Genomic DNA, 24,269 nt, shown 5'->3' with positions numbered 1-24,269 from the left:
ATCACGTTTGGAAGAAAATAAGGCATAAAACTAAAATAAGTCATTTTTTCCAATAAGGAGGTGCTTAACATTTAGAAATCAACCTAGGAAGTCAAACTTCATTTTATGTGAGTCATAGAAAATAAAAAATAGAAAATATTTTATTTTGTATTCATTTCTTATGGGGTCTGCAACCATTTTGCTACAATTTGTGAAAATTTGTTCCCATAAATTAAAGAAAATATATTATATTTTAGTTAGTTGTTTATAGTTAATATTTAGTTCTGTTAATCACAATTATTTGTGCATGCGAAATAAAATTTTGTTTTTACCTAATACTGTTTGTACTGTGTATATTTATTATGTACATATATAAATGCACACAGATGCATGTATTTAAGAAAAAATGTTATATTTATATACAAAATATTTTATTTTCTAATAATTTCTTATGCACCGATTTTACTACAATTTGTCAGTAAAAAGCAAAAGAGTTCTTATAAATTAAAGAAAATATACTATATTGTAGTTGGTTGTGGGCTGTGAAATGATTAATCGCGATTAACCGCATGCAAAATAAAAGTTTGTGTTTACCTAAAATATGTATTTGTATTGTATGTATTTATTACATAACTATATAAATACACACAGATGCATGTATAAATGTTATATTTATATACAAAATATTTAAATGTGCATATAATATGAATTACATGTAAATATATATATATATATATATATATATATATATATATATATATATATATATATATACATATACATATACATATATACATATAAACATTTTTTAAATATACATACATGTATGTGTGTGTATTTATATATGCATAATTAATATACACAGTGCACACACATATATTAGGTAAACACAAACTTTTATTTTGCATGCGATTAATCGCGTAATTTTTATTGAACACTATTGAAATTTATTGAACACTTTCCAATACAGTTTTATTGTTTAGTAAAAGGAGGTGCTTAACATTTAGAAATCAACCTAATAAGTCAGTTATATGAGCCATAGAAAATAAAATAATTTATTTTCAATTCATTTTTTATGGGGTCTGCAAACATTTTACGGCAATTTAAGTGAAAAACAAAGAAGTTCTCATACATTAATAAAAAAAGTATTATACTTTAGTTAGTTGTTTATTAATAAATGTGATATGTAGGCCTAACGTGAACCAAATTCGTTAAAATGTACTATTTAACTTATGGATTACAATGAAGGAATTAATTTATATCCTATTAGTTTGTTTACCCAACATGCATTTATTTAAAATGCATTCATTTCTAAAGCATCGCCCTCCTTGCTATTAAATCTTGTCATTGAGCGTATACCACTTATAAGGTTGTAAACGTAAAATAAAAGGTTAGCTTTAGGAAATTCTTCGAAATTGGATTAGGTTCATGCATTTGACACGTATATCTCTTTTGACGTGTGCATTCATGCATACAGTGTAAATAAAATCCTGTTGAACCGTTTTTTTTTCTGAAAGGAGAAGGAGTTCCCTTAAATCGGAGTATGTATGACACGCACGCACGCACGCACGAGATGTGGCTCATCATCAGTGAGGAGGGGAGCTCGGCTGAGGTAGGACACATTTCAGACATGTGTAGTGTTTTATATACTCAGATACGAACAAACTGTGAGCAACATCAGGGGTTCTACTCATATTGGCTACGTATAACGTGTCCCGGTGCATAAAAAGTGATTTTCTGACTGGATTTCAAACACGCAAGCGCGTCGGCGTGGGTAACGTTAATCGGTTAGCTTGCGCTAGCCCTCAGGTAAAATAACTTCAAACCGGGAAAACTTAAATGAACATAGGTTGAGAAAATAGTGTTCTGTGGTGATAAAGCCGTCTGCTTCCGGCTTGTCTGCTCGTTTGTGAGAGTCGTGGTCGCTGGAGTGCTGTCAAACGCAAGTGGACAGACATACTCATAAAAGCCCACTGCCACGTGACACCCACGGGGAAGACACTCAGCGATGAGCTGCTGAAACACCGAGGAAAAAGGGAACTAAAGCAACAAGTCGTCCAGTGTCTTTGTTTATATATAGCAGCTGAATACAGACACCGTTTATATATATAGTCTGGAAATGTTATATCGATATTTCGCTGTCAAACATAAGTCTGACTGACTATCTACCTATCACATGTTTGTCATTTTATTCTATCATCTATTTATCTACCTTTTTATCTATATATTTTTTTGCAATTGTATACTCTATATGTGACTCTGGACCACAAAACCAGTCATAAGGGTCAATTTTCTGGAAACTGACATTTGTACATCATCTGAAAGCTAAATAAAGTTGAATAAATGTTGTTGTTGGCCAAGATACAACAATTTGAAAATCTGGAATCTGAGGGTGCAGAAAAATCTAAATATTGAGAAAATCACCTTTAAAGTTGTCTAAATTATGTCCTTGTCAGTGCATATTACTAATCAGAAATTATATTTGGTGTAGAAAGTTTACAAAATATATTCATGGAACATGATCTTTACTTAATATCCTAATGATTTTTGGCGTACAAGAAAAAATTATTTTTGGCTATTGCTACAAATATACATGTGCTACTTATGACTGGTTTTGTGGTCCAGGGTTACACACACACACACACACACACACACACACACACACACACACACACACACACACACACCAATGTGTAATAGGTAATTATTTAATTAGATGGATATATCATAGTTTATTCAACTTTTGTAATTTTATACTATATATATGTACGGTATGTCTTTTGTAATGTTATTCTATATGTGCACACAAACACACATGTATAATAACTAATTTAATAACTATATATATACTGTATGTGTGTGTATATTTAATCATCGTTTTCACCCTTTTTTACTCATCAAATGTGACTAGGAAAGTATATACACTGCCATTCAAAAGTTTGGGATCAGTAAAAAAAATGCATATCAAGGCGGCATTTATTTGAGCAAAAATCTAGAAAAAAACAGTAATATTGTGAAATATTATTTCAAGGTAAAATAACTGTTTTGTATGTGAATAAATTTTAAAATGTAATTTATTCCTGTGATGCAAAGTTGAATTTTCAGCATCATTACTCCAGTCTTCAGTGCCACATGATCCTTTAGAAATCTTTCTAATATTCTACTTTATTATTATAAATTTTGAAAACCGTTGTGCTGGTTAATTAATTAATACATTTATTTATTATTTTGAAAGATGTGATACTTTTTTCAGGATTCTTTGATGAATACAACATTAAAAATAACAGCATTTATTTATAATTTCTAACAATATAAGTCTTTGCTATCTCTTGCTATCAATTTAACTCACCCTTGCTGAATAAAGGTATTAACTTCTATCAAAAAAGAAAGAAGTTTTTTTTTTACTGACCTCAAACATTTTGAACAGTAGTGTATATTGTTGTATTAAATGCTGTTCTTTTTAACATTAGTTCATAAAAAAATCCTGAAGAAAGTATCACAAGTAAAAGAATTAAAAAAATCAAGCATATTTAAGAAAATTTTACATTTTGATTTATCAGAATGATTCTGAAGGATCATGTGACACTGGAGACTCAAGTGATGACTGTAATCTAAATAAATAATATAATATAAATACTTTTTCAAATTATATTTAAATAGAAAACCATTATTTTAAATTGAAATAATATTTCACAATATTACAGTTTTTTTTTCCTGTATTTTTGTTCAAATAAATGCAGCCTGGATGAGCATAAGAAACCAAAAAACATTAAAAGTCTTACTGATCCCAAACCTTTGAACATCAGTATATATATTTATATATATTATTATTATCACTGTTATTAAACTAATGGAAATTTTTGGTCTATTTTTTCCTGCAACAAGTTAAATAATCACAAAAATGACTATGAAAAGTTAAAATCAGTTTAGAGACTGCACCTAACTTTCTCATTTCTCATTTTCCCTAAGTTTGTTCTCAGGCGAACAGCACAATCATTTGTTTATAAACCTTGAGTCTCTAAGCTGCTGTGGTCGGTGTGTGCTTGTTTCAAGGGGTCGGCTGGATTTAGGTCAGATCAGTGTTGTAAAGTCATCAAGGAGTCAGTTTTCTTAGAGGAACAAAGCACAGACTTGGTGGGACCAGTACTTGCAAGCTTTAAATTGGCAACTTTGGCTTTGTTTTTGTAGTGTGATTAAGGCATAATGCCAGAGGCCAGTAAATCGGCACAGCGATTACAGCGAAGAAAGAAATATCTTTGTGGTTCTCTATCTAAACAAATTATATTTCAATACCTTTAGTAATACAGTGAAGATGGAAAGCCATTTTTACATTTGTAAATTTTGAGCCTGTTTGATTTTTCTTATAAGACTGTTTTTATCTGATTTACCTCCTGCGGACTCTAGACTTTAATAAAAAAAAAAAAAAAACTTTATTCCTGCTAGCATTCCACTGCAGATCAGCTGGAAACTAGTTTCTTTAGCCTCATGGATTACGTAAAAAAAAAGTTGTAGCCTCCTACTATTTTCCGAGGGTCAAGGTTATTTTCAAAAGTCCTGCATTGCGCTTTCGCAATTGTCTGCCCAGCTGGTGACGCTAATCAGCTGAAAAATATTTTTAAGGCCGTTGTTCTCACGTAGGCCACGATATTACAAATCTGACACGGCTATTTTGCGAATCGGTCCGCCTTGGGTAGCATGACCTAACATTTGATCAGGGGCTCCTGTGTGCTTTCTGCAGTGCTTGATTTCCCAGGATATGCGTTACTGTGTTCACGTTGTCGTGAGCCGGTTCGATATTTCATTGCGATTGTTTGTTTTGGTGTGACTCAAGGTATGAATGACAGTGTTCCTCTGGTCAGGGCTTGCTTTGTTGGGTTTGTTCGCTGCTGTCATGTTACAAAGACGTGATTGTGCGCTCCAAGTTAAACACAAAGAGTGTGAGAACTCAGACGAAGCTTTTGTGCGTCCGTAACCCGAGTCTGCGAAACCCCTGCTGACCGGTGTGCAGGGAAAAACACCTTTAAACAGCTGTCCCAGGGCTGTTTAGTCTTGACGTGATAATTAAATAAGCTTAGTTTGAGTTTCACCTGTGTTCCTGTCGTTTCTTTCTTGCACAACATCAGAATCCTTCGTAAACGCATTCTTTGTGGTGCAAGACTTGGATCTTGCATTTTGGATTTGTTAAATGAAGTGCGAATCTGTTGATGTTGTCAAACTCCATATGTAAATTCTGTCATCTACTCCCGCTCATATTGTTTTTTCCCACCTAACTGTGAACCGGGTTGAAGCCTTCAAGCTTAAAAGATGATATAAAAGCATCATTCAAATTAGTTTATATGAATCAATGTTTCAGGACTTCTGAAGCCTATGCATTGAATGCATTTTTGCATTTTTCACTGAAAATTTCCCCTCCAGCAAGTGGTTAACTGCAACTGCAACTGGTTTTAGTTCAGCCAGATCAGTCAGATTCATGAACAAATTGAATTCATTATTCATTTAGTTTGATTTAGATTTTTATTGCCTAGTTTTATTGACTTCTCTTTTTTCAAAGTTTGGTCTCTGGTTTTTTATTTTTTTATATAAAGCATCGGAATGTTTTTTTCTTTGTCTTGGCTTTCACGAATAAAAACAAGATTTGAGATCATATATTAGAAAATTGTAGATTTAGCTTTAATTTAGTTCAAATAAACTATGTCAATGAGAAATAAAATTGTAAATATTTTTGTCTTGTTTTTGACAAATGAAAAGAGAATATATTGTTCAATATTTAAAAAATTAAACAAGATATTTTTAGAAAGCGTTATTTTATTGATATACTGGTATTATAGTTAACATTTTTAAAATTAGATTTTATCATATTTTTATTCATATTAAATTCAGAATATTTATAATATTTTCATAGTATTGATGAACTATTCTTTAAATATGAACTAATATATAAAAATATTATGAATTAAATTAATAGTATTTTTTTATTTATAATATTTGTTTGTTTATTTATCTCTATACACACTACTGGTCAAAAGTTTTTGAACGGTAAGATTTTTAGTGTTTTTTAAAGAAGACTCTTGTGCTCACCAAGTCTGCATTTATTTGATTTAAAGGTGCCATAGGATGGAAAACTGTGTTTACCTTGGCATAGTTAAATAATAACAGTTCAGTACATGGATATACCATGAGTCTCAAACACCATCATTTCCTCCTTCTTATATAAATCTAGTGTTTGCAAAAGACAACCGAAAAATATGTAAATTCCAACATAACACCGACTGTTACAGCCGAGATCATTAATAGTTACGCCTCCAACATTTGCATCGCCCAATCATCGGTAACGTCAGCACATCGTTTAAACAAGGCGAGCCACTGAAGGGACACGGTTAGCTTAATGCTAGCGCTAGCCTGTTATATTGCTATACATAGGATTTCACTTACCACATAAACAGAGAGATGTCTGCGCTGATGATGGTGACTGATGGAGAAATAGCTGCCTGATGATGGCGAATGATTTACAGTTCTTGAGAATCACTGACGAGCAGCTCAACTTGTGTAGTAAGTACTTGTGTCTCTGCATTGTAACTTTACACAAAGCACATGCATCACAGTAATCAGACTAAACTGTCCGCGATTCAAAACGGCAGATTCAACAAACCGCATATTAAAAGCGGCTAGAGCTCCTAATTAAATATATATTTTTATCCATGTGCTATTGAGCTCTGTGAAACAGCCAATCAGAGCAGAGCTCATTAATATTCATGAAGCTTACAAATAAGGCAAAAACAGAGCCTTTTATTCTAGGGGCAAATCCTAGGGTTGTAAATGGACCTGTAAAACCATTTCTGGAGATTTTTTGCCCTTTCCTATGCCATATACCTTCTATGTAGATATCAGAGAACAATTTTAAATATTCTCTCAATGCATTCTATGGCACCTTTAAAGTACAGAAACAACAGTAAAAATCTGAAATATACTACTAATATAACTTTTCTATTTGAATATGTTTTAAAATGTAATTTGTTCTTGTGTTTTTAAAACTGAATTTTAGCATCATTACTCCAGCCACATGATCCTTCAGAAATCATTCTAATATTCAGATTTGCATTTATCTGAAATAGAAATCTTTTGTAACATCATAATTTTCTTTAACATTCAGTTTAAATGCTGATCTTTGGATCTTTTTATTTATTAAAGAGTCCTGAAAAAATGTACTCAACAGTTTTAAATATTGATAATAATGGCAAGGCAAGTTTATTTATATAGCACATTTCATACACAAAGGTAATTCAAAGTGCTGTACATAAGAGGAATTAAAATCATAATATAAAAATCATCATAATAATCACAACAATAAAAACAGAAGATTTAAGAACATTTAAAGTTATTATGATTATAATAATACATTTTTCGTGAACATGATTTCTGAAGGATCATGTGACACTGAAGACTGATGTAACAAGAATAAATTATATTTTTAAATATATTTAAAATTGAAAACAGTTACTTTAAATAGTATCAATGATAATAATCCATTTTAAAGTAATTTAATTATCGGAATATTCTGTTCATTGACCAAGTAGCCACAATGATCAGGTTCCGAATGTCTAAACATCGACTGATGTATCAGTCACTAGTGCATATTATTTTTCCAAAGTATCCTGGGAATTAATCGAGAGTGTATCGGGTGTCTTTTAAACGCATGATAAGGCTAATTTTGAGGCGTTACACCACTGCTTTGTTTAATTCAGATCTCATGTTCCACCCAATTGAAAACTAACCCCTCAGGAAACAACTTGGGAAGCGTAACTACTTACAGAAGTTCGTAACTCTCATAAGCTCACCCAGATGGTGTGTTCCCGAGGCTTGCGACGACATTGTTTTGATTACAGCTGGGTCACGATTCACCGCTCTGTAAAGTCTGTTGAAAGTTTACAAAGTGCTTATGCCAAAACAGTTGCATCGAGCCATTGTTTGTTGTTGCTACTGCATGGAGCATGCATCTGTTACGAGCTTTTTTTTTCAAGCAGCGAAACCCAAACGTGTTCTAGGGTTTTTCATAATCTCTGTTTCTGGAAGCAACAAAGCCATATTTTTCAATTCAGTTGTATTTTTAGCCACATTTATGCCTATGGAGATGTTTCTGAAACATTCCTAGTGTAGATTTTTTACACTTTTGTGCCAAAGGCAAGTCTAGCCAAGTACCAGGCTGCTGTGAAATCTGGTTACGGAGGACTGCGAACCAAGTCTGTTGCATTGGACAGTCAGCTGTGAGAGTGAATTCACTATATTTGTTTGGTGTTTTGTAACAGTGCATGAGAAATACAGCAGTATTCTTCTGTTATCTGTGGATTTGGAAGTTGTCGCCACTCTCTGTATGATCAGGACAAATCTGCATTTGATGTGATAATGTTTTACAGCAGTTATCTTGCATTATGCATGCCACTGCTCATTTATGCAATAGCTCTTCTTCATTTCCCAATGTTTTGACACTCTCCTGCGTTTGCTTGAGCTGACTTCCCTGTTTATCATGACCAGAGCAGTTTGCTGACAATAGAAAGTTAATGTGGCAGGAAAACTGTGAAGGATGTGCTGCTTTCAGCAGGTTTTTACTCATTTTGTTGCTGAATTGTAGGTTTGTTGTTACTACCAGAACTTTACATTTGTCAAATGTAAGATAGATTTGTCAAATCTTTTGTTTTGTCAGGAAATTGCGTAAACTGTGCGATGACATGCAAGTCAAGACAAAACTGAAAAGCTAAGAAAAAAATCATCTAATGACTGGTTGGCATCTAATTGAAGCTCAGGTTGCAGGTGCAAAATGATATCATGTTTACGAGCATCTGACGCATGTGATTTAAATATTAAATCACTGGTTATATCGTATAACATGCTTTTTATGTTATCTCATTCATCTGTGTCTTTTACAGATTCAGTACCACAAACCTCACAGACTTTGGCACATTAAGTCACTCGTAATTCCTTGGAGGTGCTAATTGTAGCCGCCTGGGAGCTTGTAAACAAGACTCCCTGTGGCCTGATAAAGTCCCATGCACCCCGAGTCCTGGAAAGTGTGTAGCTGCCAGCCAATCAAATTGCAAAGACAGATTTTCAGTCATTTTTGAATGCAGTATCCTTCAGGTGGTCTGTCTGAGATTAGGCTTCCCCTACCATTTATGCACAATAAAGCTTTACTCTATCACTGGGTGAATTTATTTATTTATCTCTCTTTATCTTTTTATATAGTTATTTCTAAACCTGTCTGTTTATCGGCTGATATGTATTATTGCATCCTATTTTTTTATTTATTTTTTAAATTAGGTGAAGTAAATTTGTATATTAAGATTGTATCATTTTTGACATTATCGCTCACTTAAAATTCATTTTTAAAACACTAGTAATTTTATCAATTTATAAATGTGATGTTTAGCAAACCTCAAAATGAATATATATTTTATACTGTACATTATGATGTTGTGATGCCAAATTAAAAAAAATATATATTTTCTTAATTTTGAAATTTTTAATACTTGAAAAAATATAGTATTCTTTTTATTAGTATTAGTTTATTTATTTTTATATATTTAGGACCTAAACTAAACAAAAGTGATATGTTTTTTTTACTACATTTTATTTTGTCAGTTAACATTTAAATTTATTTTTAAGATCATTTTTGACTTGAAGTTAATTTAAAAAACACTAGTCATTTTATCATTTTTTGAATGTGATCTTTAGCAAAACTCAAAATGAATATACATTTTATACTGTACATTATGATGTTGTGTGCCAAATGTTTAAAAAATATATTTTCTATTTTCACTTAAATTTTTTTTTGTAGTAATTTTGTTTAGTTTTTTGTAATTTTGTAATTTTTATTATTTTAAAATATGCCTATATAGTAGTTTTTTTTTATTAGTTTTAGTTTATTAATTTTTATATATCTAGGACCTAAACTAAACAAAAGTGATATGTTTTTTTTTTATACATTTTATTTTGTCAGTTAACATTTCATTTATTTTTTAAGATCATTTTTGGCACTATCGCTCACTTAAAGTTAATTTTAAAAAACGCTAGTTATTTTATAATTTTTTAAATGTGATCTTTGGCTAATCAGCCAGAATTGTAATTTCTGTGCGTCTCTCTTTTTGTTTTTATATATTTTCTTTTTTCATTTTAATTTGATGTTTTTTTTTTTTCAGTTAACATTTATTTCAAGTAATGATTTTAATTTTAGTTTACTTAATGACTATAACACTGTTTGTAGCATTTGATTTTAGTTTTATTTTTCATCTTTTTATACAAAATACTACAGAATTTTAAAATAGTTTTATAATTGTTTTTTGGTTACATGAAAATAGTTATCAGCAATATCAGTGCATCCCTATTTTTGTTTGTAGATTTTTATTTTATTTTAATGTTTTAGTAATTTTATGTTTTTGTTAAATTTAATAAGTATGAAAATATTTATTTTCATTTATTAGTTTATTTTTATATATTTTAGTTTTAAAGTATATTTTTCAGAATTTAAAAAAAAAAATTGTTAACATTTAATTTATTTAAAGTATTTTTTAATAGAGTTTTAGTTAATAAAAATGACACTACTTGTAGCATTTGATTTTAATTAAATTTTAATCTATTTATACAAAATACTACAGAATTTTAATATTGGCCTTTATTGGTTAATGGCCAGAATTGTAATTTCTGTGCATTCCTATTTTTGTTTTTAAATATTTTCTCTTTTCACTTTAATTTTATGTTTTTCTGTCATTTTTATTACTTTTTAAAAATATGCCTATAGGTACTATTTCTTACTTATTACAGTAGGATTTCTTCTTCTTCTTTAACGAAAAATAACACTGCCTTTAGCACTTGGTTTTAGTTTAATTTTTAATTTATTTCTACAAAATTCTACAGAATTTTACTATATTGGCCATTTTTGGTTGATGGCCATAACATGAAAGGGTTTTTGGTCAAATGCTATCAGCCAGAATTGTTATTTCTGTACATCTCTATTTTTGTTTTTATATATTTTCTATTTTTCTCTTGAATTTTATGTTTTAGTAATTTTATGTTGCATTATTTATTTTTATTCATTATTTTTTGTTTATTTATTTCAATATATTATTATATATTGTTTTTGTTGTTTTTTTAGGGTTTTGGTTAATGAAAATAACACTGCTTGTATCATTTGATTTTAGTTTCATTTTTTTATCTTTTTATGCAAAATACTACAGAATTTTAATATCTGTCATTTTTTTGGTTAATGACCATAACATGAAAATAGTTATTGGCTAATTAACCAGAATTTCGGTGCACTGCACCCTATTTATATTTTTATGTTGCATACTATTAAGTCACCACAGAATGACGACTTAGTAGGGTTATTCTAGTAGAGATTAGTCAAATAGACTATTGCCCAAGACGTTTCAGCACTCACTCACTCTAACTGTGAACTGATAGCTAAGATTCCTCAACATCTGACCTCACCTTACTCCGTGGGAGCTGCAGCACTAATGTTGTGAATGAGACCGCTCTGTTTGTCATACTAATGGTATGACAAACTTTAGTTAATGACGTGAACTAACCTTTTATAATGACACAGTTTTGACCCTCTTAGGTGTGATATTCGTCTGAATTGTTGAGGAATTCTCATTCAGTATGGTTTTGTACAGTCTTGTGCATAAAACCCTGTGGTACCACTTATAACATTGTGGCCTCAAACCATACACTCAAAGAGGTCACTGACCAGTCCAAGTTCCTCTGCTCCTGAAGCTTTTTTGGGATTGAGGAAAACCCCAAGCTTTGAAGCAGACTTAAGTTTTAATTCTCGGCGGCTGGTCCTTTGGGCTGATCCATGACCATGTGACTCCCACTGACACATACTCATGCTGTTACACACACACCCCCACACACACACACACACACACACACTAGTATTTTACACAAACTTGGCTGCTGCTTCAAAAAAATACTTGCAACTTCAAACAGTACTTGAGTTTAAGGTTTTAGAGCAAATGAGATGTTTTGTGCACATATGACCATGTATCCTGCAATATAAAGCTCTAAATATACACATGCGCACACACACATATTTACATTTATACATACATATACATACACACATACACGCACACACACTCACAAACACACCCCTTTATATCTTTTTTTGTGGGTGTTTTTGGGTGTATTTAGAGTGCATTGCATTATTAAAATCACAAAACAGTTCGCATAAATACAATTTGTGCATTTTTGTTTACTATTATTAATAATAATAATAATAGTAAAAATAATAATGGAATTAATTTATCACAATATTATTATGAATCATCATTATAAATAATAAAAACAATAATATTAATTATTTTATCACATTATAACAAATCAGGTATTTATTTCTTCACAATATTATGAATCATTATCATGACTAATAATAATGGTAATTATTTTATTACATTTATTATTACGAATCATCATCATGAATAATAATAGTAATTTTATCACATTATTACAAATCACATTTATCACATTATTACAATGTTAATTAATTTATCATGTTATTACGAATCGTCATCGTTAATAATACTAATATAATTATTTCACATTATTATTATTACTATTATTATTTTTTATGAATCCTCATCATGAATTATTACAACAATAATTATTTTATCATGTTATTGTTACAAATCATCATTATGAATAATAATAATGCTATTTTATCACATTATTATGAATCATAATCATGAATAATAGTAACTATTTTATCACATTATTACAAATCATGAATAATAATAATAATGGTTTTTATTTTATAACAATATTATTGTGAATCATCATGAATATTAATAAATGTAATTATTTTATCACATTCTAACAAATCATGACTAATAATAATGGTATTTATTTCATCACAATATTATGAACCATTGTCATTAATAATAATAATAGTAATTATTTTATTACATTATTATTATTATTATTACTACTACTACTAATAATAATAATAATATGAATCATTAATAATAATAATAGTTATAATTTTATCACATTATTACAAATTGTGAATAATAATAATAATAATAATGGTTATTTTATAACAATATTATCATAAATATTAATAAATGTAATTATTTTATCACATTATTATGAATTATCAGCATGAATAATAATAATAGTGATTATTTTATCACATTTATTACAAATCATGAATAATAATAATAATAACAATAGTAATTAATTTATCACATTATTATTACGAATCATAATATAATTTATTTATCACAATTATTATTACAATTATTATTTTATTATTATGCATCATCATCATCATGAATAATAATAATAATTTTAATAATAATACTGGTAATTATTTTATCACATTATTATTATTACAAAGCATCATTAATAATAATAATAATAGTTTTATCATGTTATCGTTACAAATTATCATCATGAATAATAATAATTTTGTACAATTTTGTACTTATTTTATTACATTATTATGTTATTCCTAATTATCATTTTCCATCATCATTATCATCATGTATAATGATAATGTAAATAAAAGCAATGATTAATGAATATTCTCATTATTGTGTCAAAATGCATAATAATATATAAGAGTTCATTTATTGGTTATTAGACATCAAAAAATCCTCACATCTTTACTTGGCAGATGTTACACAAGAATATCACAAAGCAGGGTAAGGCTCGTGTTAAGCCATGGGTAAATAAAAGAAGCTCCTGTAATGGTTTTTAAAGTGTTTTTGTTGTATTAAGCTGTCAGTACTGGTAACTCTAACCATCAGAAGATGATGCAAGTATTGATAGAATGATATCTTACAACAAGTGTCCTTGTCATACTTAACGTTTCCTCACAAGACACATTCGCTGTTAAAATGCCTTTAGTCATTTAAAACAGATACGGAGATGGGTAAGAGGTGTGTGAGTGTGTACCGTTTATGTGAGGATATGAGTGTGTGTGTGTGTGTGTGTGTGTGTGTTAGAGCTGACTCACTGTTGAGCAGCGGTCACATGGCTGGCTGTCAGAGGTCTAGGGGAGGAAACCTAATCCAGCGGAGGAAGCGATTCACCCATCAGTGCTGGAGTTTGAGTGTGTGAGGGAAACACAGCAGATATACAGTTCTTTAAAAGCTCTCTCATTCAGTTTTCTGATTGTCTCTCTCTCTCTGGCATTCTGTACACAGTGGCTGTTGGCTTTACACTAAGATGTCAGCGGCAGCTTCTCTGCAGTAAGCACATTGAGGTAAGTTCCATTGGATTTGCATTGTGCTTGCTTAGAAATGCTAAAAAAAAGTGTGTTTTAGGACATGAGCAGTTCATTTTTTTTGAAGTATGCATTTTTTCCTTTGCTGTTACTATAACTATAACTATACCTATAGACAATGTTTAAAAACTAAATCTAAATTAATCAAAAAATAATTAAAATTAAATTAATCAAACTAAATTTAGTTTTGGAAATAATATTTTGGCATAATGTTTTCTAAGCTTGTTTAAAAATGATGTTTTTAGTCATTTAAACCCATTTTTTATCACTTATGAGTTACAAAATTTTGCAAAAACAATTTTTTTTATTAATGTGTTTGTATCAACATAACAGGATGTACTATTAATTTCTACCTTGGCATCTAGAAGTGAAATTCAAGTAGTCAGCATATCATGATGGATCACTAGACATTGCAAAGTCAACAGTGAAAAGTCCACTGGTTTACTGATATCTCCCAGTCATCATTTTAAAAACTGAGTGTGTGCGCTTTTATTGTTCCCTTCTGAACTCTTGAATTTAATGAGTGTTAATGATCTAATGAATGTAATTGTCAAGCGACATGGTCTGTGTGTTTATATGTGGAGCTCAGATGCTGTGTGGCATGTCTATAAACATCAAACATCACAGCGATTGAGCATCTCTAATGTCTAGCTCTGTGCGCTATTTAACATTAAGTTAAAATGAAAAAGAGCTTTAAGAGGAGACAATGCAGGCAAAAACACAAACACTCATGCACCAGTCAAGTTTGGGATTTTGGGCTTTTTGGTGTTTCATAAAGTGTTTTTTCAGATTAGTGGAAAGAAAACACCCAAAATACACTGACAAGTGTTTCTTTTATAGCACTTTATCTGTTTGTGTCAATAGATTTCAATTACAATCCATATTTTTATAGGCTTTTTTCTCAAAATGAGTTTTTTCTCCTACACTTAGCCATAAATTTCCACTTCAGTAGCACTTACACATACCGAACTTTGCATTTTCATTCCTATGCATATTCTGAAGTTTTTTACAGAGGGATTTGTTCATGTATAATTTGCTTGTTTTTTTTTTCAAATACATTTTTTTCCCCAAAAATGATAAAAACAAACAAACAAACATTCTCTGTAAAAACATTTGACTCTAAAATGTCAAAAAAATTAAACAAGAATTTTGAAACTGACTTCATCCAATGTTTAGATTTTTGTACTAGAAATGTATGCAAATTAGCCATATTTCATTATATAATGCCTCATTTGCATACTGAAACCTAACATTTTAGAAAACTTGTAATACAAAAAATGTTTGCAATTGTCAATGTAATCAATTAACTGGATAAGTAAGGCGATAAATATTAATTCATTTTTTTTAGTAGTTGTAAATGATAGGGATGATTCACAATGGTCAGCTAATTGTGACTAATTGACTAGTTGTTAGTGAGGTCGACTAGTTAGGCATACACTCAGATAAACATCTTTGGCCAAAAAACTTAAGCATGATGCCACAATCTGCTGTATCGTATAAAAAAGTTCAACTTTTTGAAACACGTCTGCATTTTTCCATTTCATTGCGCACTTTTTTTTTTTTTTTTTTTTTTTTGTTGATGCCACAAAGCATCTTATGTAAACGTCTATAAAACGCCCCAATAATTTTTGCACATACCTTGTAAATTAATAAATAAAAAAATTGCAAATCAGTGCACAATTAGAAACATGTGATTGGCTATTGATATTAACTTTATTTGAGTTAATATTTGAGTTATTTGAGTTAATCATTTGTACTTTGGAAAAACAACATAAAAATGCATTAAACAGCACCGTAGACTTTTTATTATACATTTTTACATACGTTTATATAAATGCTTTAAAAATGTTTTTACTGGTTAAAATAACTTTTCTATTTGAATTTGATTTTTTTTTTTTTTCAGGTTTCTTTGATGAATAGAAAGTTCAGAAGAACAGCCTTTATCTGAAATAGAAATCTTTTGTAACATTATAAATGTCTTTAATATCACACTTGGTCAATTTAAAGCATCCTTGTTTAATAAAAAGTATTATTATTATTTTTTTTTATTAATTTGTTAATTTATATAATCCCCCCCACCCCCATTTGTGTAATGTTACAAAAGCTTTTTAATACTGATAAATACTGATCTTTGGATCTTTCTATTCATCAAAGAATCCTGAAAAAAAAAATACTATTTTAAAAATTGATGATAATAATGATAACAGCAAATCATCATATTTCTAAAGGATTATGTGACACTGAAGACTAGTGTAATGATGCTAAAAAATTATCTTTGACCACAGAAATAAATTACATTTTAAAATATCTTAAAAAAGAAAAAAAGTCATTTTAAATGGTAAAAATATTAAACAATTTTACTGGTTTTGCTGTACTTTGGATCAAATAAATGCAGGTCTGGTGAGCAGAAGCGACTTCTTAAAAAAAAAAAAAACAAAAAAAAACATTAACAACCTTACTGTTCAAAAACTTTTGACTGGTAGTTATACCTGCAACCTTAGAGTTTCCATCCCAGATCTTTAACCACTAACCCGCACCATATAATACTTGATCCAGACCAATTTTTTTTTTTTTTGACATTTTCTGTATGAGGTTTAACTTCGGCTCACAAACATGTCTTTCATGTGGATGAGCCGTTGGTCACTAGTAAACTAGAAACTCTATATTTGCTGTGCTACTCAGTCATTGAGCATTTTATATTTTTACAGTGAGGTTTCCGCATTGTGATTGTATGTCTATTTACAGAATGGCATCTTTATTGGCCGCCTTTGCTTTGTCTGAAATTATATTTTATAGACATGCTTGAATGTAATCCAATAAGCCTGTTTGCCTTTCACAGACTGGGAATGATGCTCGATCCTGAGCTGAACCGTAGAGGTTCATTTACACTCTTAAAAATGAAGGTGCTTCACAATGCCATAGAGGAGGAACCTTTTTTGTCTAAGTGGTTGCATAAAGAACCTTTAACATCTTAAGAACCTTTCTGTTTCACAAAAGGTTCTTTGTGCTAAAGAAGGTTCTTCAGATTATAAAAAGGAAAGAAAGAACCTTTGACTGAATGGTTCTTTGTGGAACCAAAACTGATTCTTCTTTGGCATCGCTTGAAGAACCCTTCAAAGCACCTTTATTTTTAAGAGTGTAGTTGGATAACTTTAACTTGGATTACAAAATCTACAATTTATATGTACAGTGGATTGAATTGCATACCTGTCTGACAAGAAATCTGTTGTATTTGTTTCAACTTTCTTTATTATTGCCAAGTTGGACCATGGCCACCAAGTGCTTATGCTTTAAATTATAGAGGATGAAGTCCTTTGTGTTCGCATTCAAGGTGTACAAATCCATCCTGTGGTTTGGCAAGTACGTGGTTAAGTGTGGTAGATTGCTAGAAGCAAAGTATCATTGTTAAATTGAATAAGCCATTTGTGGGTATCTGTATCTCAATTGTTGAAGTGGTTACTTGACCTCTGAAGGAAACGGAGAGGGAAATTAAAGCATCAAACAGCATTGAGATTCCCTTACGCAGTTGTAGAAAATATGCAGCTAGTGTTTGTCAATGCATCAATGTGACCCTGGACCACAAAACCAGTCATAAGGGTCAATTTGTTAAAATTGAGATCTATACATCATCTGAAAGCTTTGTAAGAGTTGGACAATATTTGGCCGAGATGCAACAATTTGAAAATCTAGAAAAAGAAAGAAAGAAAAAATCAATCATTTTGACCCATACAATGTATTTTTGGCTGTTTCTACCAATATACCCATGCAACTTATGACTGGTTTTGTGGTCCAGGGTCACAAGTGTAATATTGTCCAGATGTACAACTGGTTAAACCAACTTGAGCATTGGAGGTTGCGTTTGATCAACAACATCACAAAAGCAAGCTGAAGATCATAGATTGTCTTCTCTTTCATTGTGCAATTGTAGACACTTCCTGTTTCAAAAGCACTTCCTTTTATAAACAAAGAAACTTTAGTGTATTTATTGTCCCAAAGTTAAAATATTTAGTTGAGGAAACCAGTTTGAAAACAGTCATTATGTGTTGAATTGCTTTAGATGTTACTAGATGCCCAAAAAATGTACACTACCAGTCAAAAGTTTGTGAACGGTAAGATTTTTAAATATTTTTACTATTTAAATATATTTTCAAATGTAATTTATTTCTGTGATCAAAGCTAAATTTTCAGCATCATTACTCAAGTCTTCAGTGTCACATCATTCATTCTAATATGCTGACTTGCTGTTCAAGAAACATTTATTATTATTATGAATATTGAAAACAGTTGAGAAAATAGAATAGAAAAGAAATTAACACTATTAATTAGCAAGGAATTGATCAAAAGTGATGATAAAAGATTTCTATTTCAGATAAATGCCGTTCTTCTGAACTTTCTATTCATCAAAGAAACCTAAAAAAAAATCTTCTCCTCTGTTTTCAGCTATTAATAATAGTAAAAAATGTTTACACGGCAAATTAAAATATTAGAATGATTTCTGAAGGATCATGTGACTGGAGTAATGATTGCAAAAATTCAGCTTTGAAATCACAGGAATAAATTACATTTGAAAATATATCCAAATAAAAAACAGCTATTTTAAATAGTAAAAATATTTCACAATTTTACTGTTTTTGCTGTACTGTGAATCAAATAAATGCAGGCTTGGTGAGCAGAAGAGACTTCTTTAAAAACATTAAAAATCTTTTGACTGGAGGTTTTTCATCTTCAGTTTTATTAAAACAAGATTTTTTTTTTCTTTTTAATAGCAAATGTGCATTGATTATTAGGATCTTGGGTAACAGAAAACTTGGAAAAGAGATTTGTAAAAGTATTATTTTTCTCAATTTGAGATGTTTCTCAAATCAGTCAATTTCTCAATTGACTGTTTACAATAATGCATTACTTACACACTGTTGTGCTGTTTAAATACTGTGCAGTTGCTTTGACACAATCTGTATTGTTAAAAGCGCTATATAAATAAAGGTGACTTGACTTGACTTCTCACTGTTACAAGTTATAAAACATCTTGCATTCTTGACTCAGCATTTTGACAACATCTAGCTACTTGAAAATTTGCTATTTGTTCTAAAACCATTGACCTTGCTTGGGAAATGAAGGACAAATCTGTCTAAATATCTCCAAGTGTCATAAAATTGAGATATTTACTGCACAACTGCCTTGTTTGCATGCCAAATTTTGATTAATGTTCCGCTCACAGAGCAAGTGAATCATGCGGCTGATGAACTCAACCGGTCCGGAAAAGCTTTGCTGGATTCGTTGACCTTCCAACAAAGTTGATGTAGGCCATTCCTCTTTATAGTTACATCTAAAATTAGCATCTAATAAGACATTGCAACATTGAAAAATAGCGTTAGCTTTATATTTAGAAAACTCTTAAAGATATTACAACCAAGTTTCTTTGAACTCTGTCGCAAGATTACTATAAAATAGCTTTTTTTTTTTTTTAATAAGGGGCGGTTCGAACTTGGTATTGCATCAGTGCCGCTATTGAGTTGAGTAATTGGGCAGGTCCCATAAATTGACACACGTGACTCCTGACATATAAGAGTCGACCGCATAGCTTTACCATAGTTTTGGTCTCTAAGTCGTGTCCCTCTTTAGGTAAGGTTAAGTTGGATTACTTGAATACTTTACTTGGATTTCTTTGTTTTAATGATAATAGTCCCAAATGTAACAGATGTATATGTATATATATATATTCATTAATTTACACACTTTGTGATGTTTGCTTAACTTTGAGCATCATGTTGTTAGGATGTTTCTCTTCCACAGGAACTGAATCAAGGTAAACATCTCCACATGTCAAGACGTTTTACCACAAAACCTCCCATTGTCAGCATGAAAGCTATGGGAAACACTTAGATGAATCAACAATTGAAAAACTTGAAAAAGGAGTACTGACGTCCCTGAATGCTCTAGTTAGAGGTCAAACCTCAACTCAACAATTGAACAATTGTATTTTTTCACTATTGCATTAAGACAAAGGTTACATCCACAAAGTACTAGTTAAACTGTGTCTTGGTTGTTTTTCTATTAAAGGCAGTATATTCGGTAACAATTTACAATTAGGTTTAATTAGCATTTTTACAGTGTTTATTAATATTTGTCAAAGTTATGTAATAAAATACTACTGCACATTAGTTATTAGTGTATATTAACTAATATTAAGATGTGTTTGATTTAAAAAATATATGTGAAAAATAAGTATTTTTAATGTAAACTAATGTTAGCAAAAGAAAGCGTTGTGTAAAGTGCTGTTATTTTGTTCTGGTGTTCAGTCAAATGAATGATAGTTGAACAAATCTTTATCTGTTGTTACTGTTACAGCGCATACAATATTTTATGGTTATTTTCAAGCATGTCTCTCTTATCTGCAAGTTCTTACAGTAGCAACTTTTTATCTGCTTGTTATCAGTCTTTGGATACGAGGGGGCTGTTTTTTTTTTTGTAGTTTAAGTCTATTTATGCTTTGTTAATTGCAAAAGTTTGCAGTGTGATTAAACAATTTATTTTCTGTTTGCAGGTTATGCTGCCTATAAACTCCTGCTTGAGTCTCAGCGAGAAAGAGAAAGGCTAAAGCCTGTGCAGATCCGATTGTTGTTGAGCGTCTTCACCGCAGTGTCCTGACGTCGACCATGAGTGACCCTGTGACTTCAGATGAACTTACCAATGCTGTGGCTTCAGTCGTTCACAACGTAAGTCAACCACTTTATTGATTTAAAGAGTTGTGCAAATGTTCAAAGCTACTTTGCATGAACCGCGGGTTTCTATTTGTTTATTTCTAGATTCTATGTGGTAAAATAAACTAAAAGTCACCCCTTTCAATCAAGTATTGTGGTGACTTTTTTGTATTGTGATGTGATGGTTATTATATAATGGCTACAGTAATTATTATAATTTATATACACTACCAGTCAAAAATGACGTTTTTGAAAGAAGTCTCTTGTGCTCTGCAAGGCTGCGTTTATTTAATCAAAAATGCAAAAGAAAAAAATTAATTAAAGTAATTTATTCATGCAAAGCTGAATTTTCAGCATCATTACTCCAGTCTTCAGTGTCACATGATCCTTCAGAAATCATTTTAATATGCTGCTTTATTATCAATATTGGAAACAGTTGTGCTGCTTAATATTTTTTTTGCAACCTGTGACACTTATTCAGGATTCTTAATGAATGAATAAAACATATTAAGCAGCACAACTGTTTCTAACATTGATAATAAATCAGCATATTAGAATAATTTGACACTGAAGACTGGAGTGATGAATGATGCTGAAAATTCAGCTTAGCATCACAGGAATATGTTATATTATAAACTATATTGGAAAAGAAAACTGCTAGTAATGGTGTAATGATGCTGAAAATTCAGCTTTGCATCACAGGAATAAATTCAATTTTAAAGTATATTAAAATAGAAAGCTTCTATTTTAAATTGCAATAATATTTTACAATATTAATGTTTTTTTTCTGTATTTTAATCAAATAAATGCAGCCTTGAAAAAAACATTGAAATTGTTTTAATTTCTTATAATACTCATTTTTTTCTTTTTCATCAAATACAATAAATGCAGTCTTGGTGAGCATAACAAACTTATTTTAAAAATATAAAAATAATCTAATTTATTTAAGGCATTTGATTGATTTGACACTGAAGACTGGAGTAATGATGCTGACAATTCAGCTTTGCATCACAGGAATAAATTATATTTTAAAAATATTAAAATAGAAAACCACTATTTTAAGTTGAAATAATATTTCACAATATTACTGTTTTTCTGTATTTTAAATCAAATAAACGCAGCCTAGGTGAACAGAAAAGACTTAAAAAAAGTTTTTAAATTCTAATAATATTTAACTTTTTTGTTTTTCATCAAATACAATTAATGCTTGGTGAGCAAAATAAACTTATTTTAAAAACATAATAAAATAAAATTTATTCCAGACTTTGATTGTAGTTTTTTTTCTGTATTTTAAATCAAATAAATGCAGCCTTGATGAGCAGACAACACTTCTTAAAAACATTCAAAAATTGTTTTAAATTCTAATAATATTTCACTTTTTTTGTTTTTCATCAAATGCAATAGATGCTTTGTGAGCATAATAAACCTATTTTAAAAACAATAAAATCAAATTTATTCTAGGCGTTTGATTGTAGTGTACATTTGACACATCAGACTGGAGTAAAGGAGTAATGCTGAAAATTCACAGGAATAAATTCTATTTTAAAATGTAATCAATAGAAAACCACTTTTTTAAATTGCAATAATATTTCACAGTATTACTGTTTATTTTCTATATTTTTAATCAAACAAATGCAGCCTTGATGAGCAGAAAAGATTTCTTAAACATTTAAAAAAATGTATTCTAATAATATTTCACTTTGTTTGTTTTTCATCAAATACAATAAATGTTTGGTGAGCATAATAAACTTATTTTAAAAACATAATAAAATAAAATTTATTCTAGGCATTTGATTGTAGTGTAGATTTGACACTGAAGACCGGAGTAATGATGCTTTCACAATATTACTGTTTTTCCTGTATTTTTAATCAAACTGATGAGCAGAAAAGACTTTAAGAAAAAACACATTAAAATTAAAATTAGTTTTAAATTCTAATAATATTTCACTTTTTCCATCAAATACAATAAATGCAGTCTTGTTGAGCATAAACATTTTAAAAATATTTACATTTGTAGTGTAGATTTGACACTGAAGACTGGTGTAATGATGCTGAAAATCCATCTTTGCACCACAGAAATAAATTCTATTTTAAAGTATATTAAAATAGAACACCACTATTTTAAATTGCAATAATATTTTGCAATATTACACTTTTGTCCTGTATTTTTAATCAAATAAATGCAGCCTTGATGAGCAGAAGAGACTTCTTAAAAAAAAAACATTCAAAAAGTTGCAGAAAAAACATCAAAATCAAATTTATTTCAGGTGTTTGATTGCTGTGTATATAATGCAATATATAAATCAGTTGTATTTGTATATTGTTCTTGCAACATATTGAATGATTCCTATGTGATTATCCTCCAGTAGTAATAAGACCATTAAGGATTTTTAAAATGAGGTATATAATTGCAATTGGTATGCATGCATATACACCAAAGTGTAATGTTTTAAACAACTAAATAGTTCATTTGCACAATAACTGCTAGAAATTCACTACAAATATGAAAATTGTGCATTTATATTGCTGTTTTCTGCTCACTCATGTATTGTTTTATTTATTGCCATTACCATAGTACCATGTCCAGCAAACATTGGTTAACCATAGTACTCTTATGTAAGGCATGAGTGCACGTTGTCCTTTTTAGCCATTCAAGTATAAATCATCTTTCCTAGATTTCCATCAGTGAGTGCTGTCCTTTTACATCTACGAGATCTTTCATGTATTTCATTCTCTGAAAGCGTATAGCATTTAAGATCCAGGCAGACTGCCTAAACAAACCTCTGCGTTGTAATTATCCATGCGGTCTTTAATGGCCCGTTGTCACTGACAGCTACTATAAAACTCACTCGGGCAACTCCAGGGAAACTCAAAGACCTTCTAACCCGCAAAATTGACGTTTTTGTTTTCTCGTGCAGCTGTTTTCAGTGATATGCAGCAACTTTCGGTGACTTGAATTGCATCCTCTCCAAACCCACACTCCGCTGAGTCAGCAATCCCAGGGTTTTGCTGTTAAAGGGCCAGCGCTTCAGTCTAGTTGCAAAACATGTATTGTTAAACTACTGATTTTTTTTTTTAAACTAACGTTAAGTTTCGGCTTTAGAAATGTGAAGGCAGCAGCATCCGGTGTTGTTCTGTCTATGGTTATGAGTTTCTCTTTGCTAGTTAATTGGTCAAATTTAGTATTGTTCTTAAATGCTTAATAACTTTTGAACCAGCTTTGTCTCATTTGGATATTCAGAGGCTCCTTAGTAGAACTATGATCAACCATGAACATAGGGTTTGGTCATTTGAATCACTGATTAGCATGT

General features: G+C 30.3%; 2 protein-coding genes across 2 annotated transcripts in view; both read left to right on the top strand.

The window, feature by feature from the left end:
* The window catches only part of LOC141300279 (uncharacterized), a 17,462-nt gene extending 9,218 nt beyond the window's left edge, over nt 1-8,244 (top strand). Inside the window, exons 8-9 of the mRNA XM_073830599.1 lie at nt 1,497-1,591; nt 8,158-8,244. Coding sequence (XP_073686700.1) covers nt 1,497-1,591; nt 8,158-8,244 — 182 coding nt within the window. The remainder of the gene's footprint in view (nt 1-1,496; nt 1,592-8,157) is intronic.
* A 5,856-nt stretch (nt 8,245-14,100) lies between these two features.
* LOC141300636 (anion exchange protein 2-like) overlaps nt 14,101-24,269 on the top strand; it is a 46,527-nt gene continuing 36,358 nt past the window's right edge. Inside the window, exons 1-2 of the mRNA XM_073830930.1 lie at nt 14,101-14,236; nt 20,802-20,973. Of these exons, the coding sequence (XP_073687031.1) occupies nt 20,914-20,973 (60 nt within the window). The 5' untranslated portion in view covers nt 14,101-14,236; nt 20,802-20,913. The remainder of the gene's footprint in view (nt 14,237-20,801; nt 20,974-24,269) is intronic.

The sequence above is a fragment of the Garra rufa genome, chromosome 24, assembly GCF_049309525.1.
Source record: "Garra rufa chromosome 24, GarRuf1.0, whole genome shotgun sequence".
Taxonomy (NCBI): Eukaryota; Metazoa; Chordata; class Actinopteri; order Cypriniformes; family Cyprinidae; genus Garra; species Garra rufa.
The sequence above is the reverse complement of the archived record's forward strand: the minus strand, read 5'-3'. Positions and strand labels throughout refer to the sequence as shown.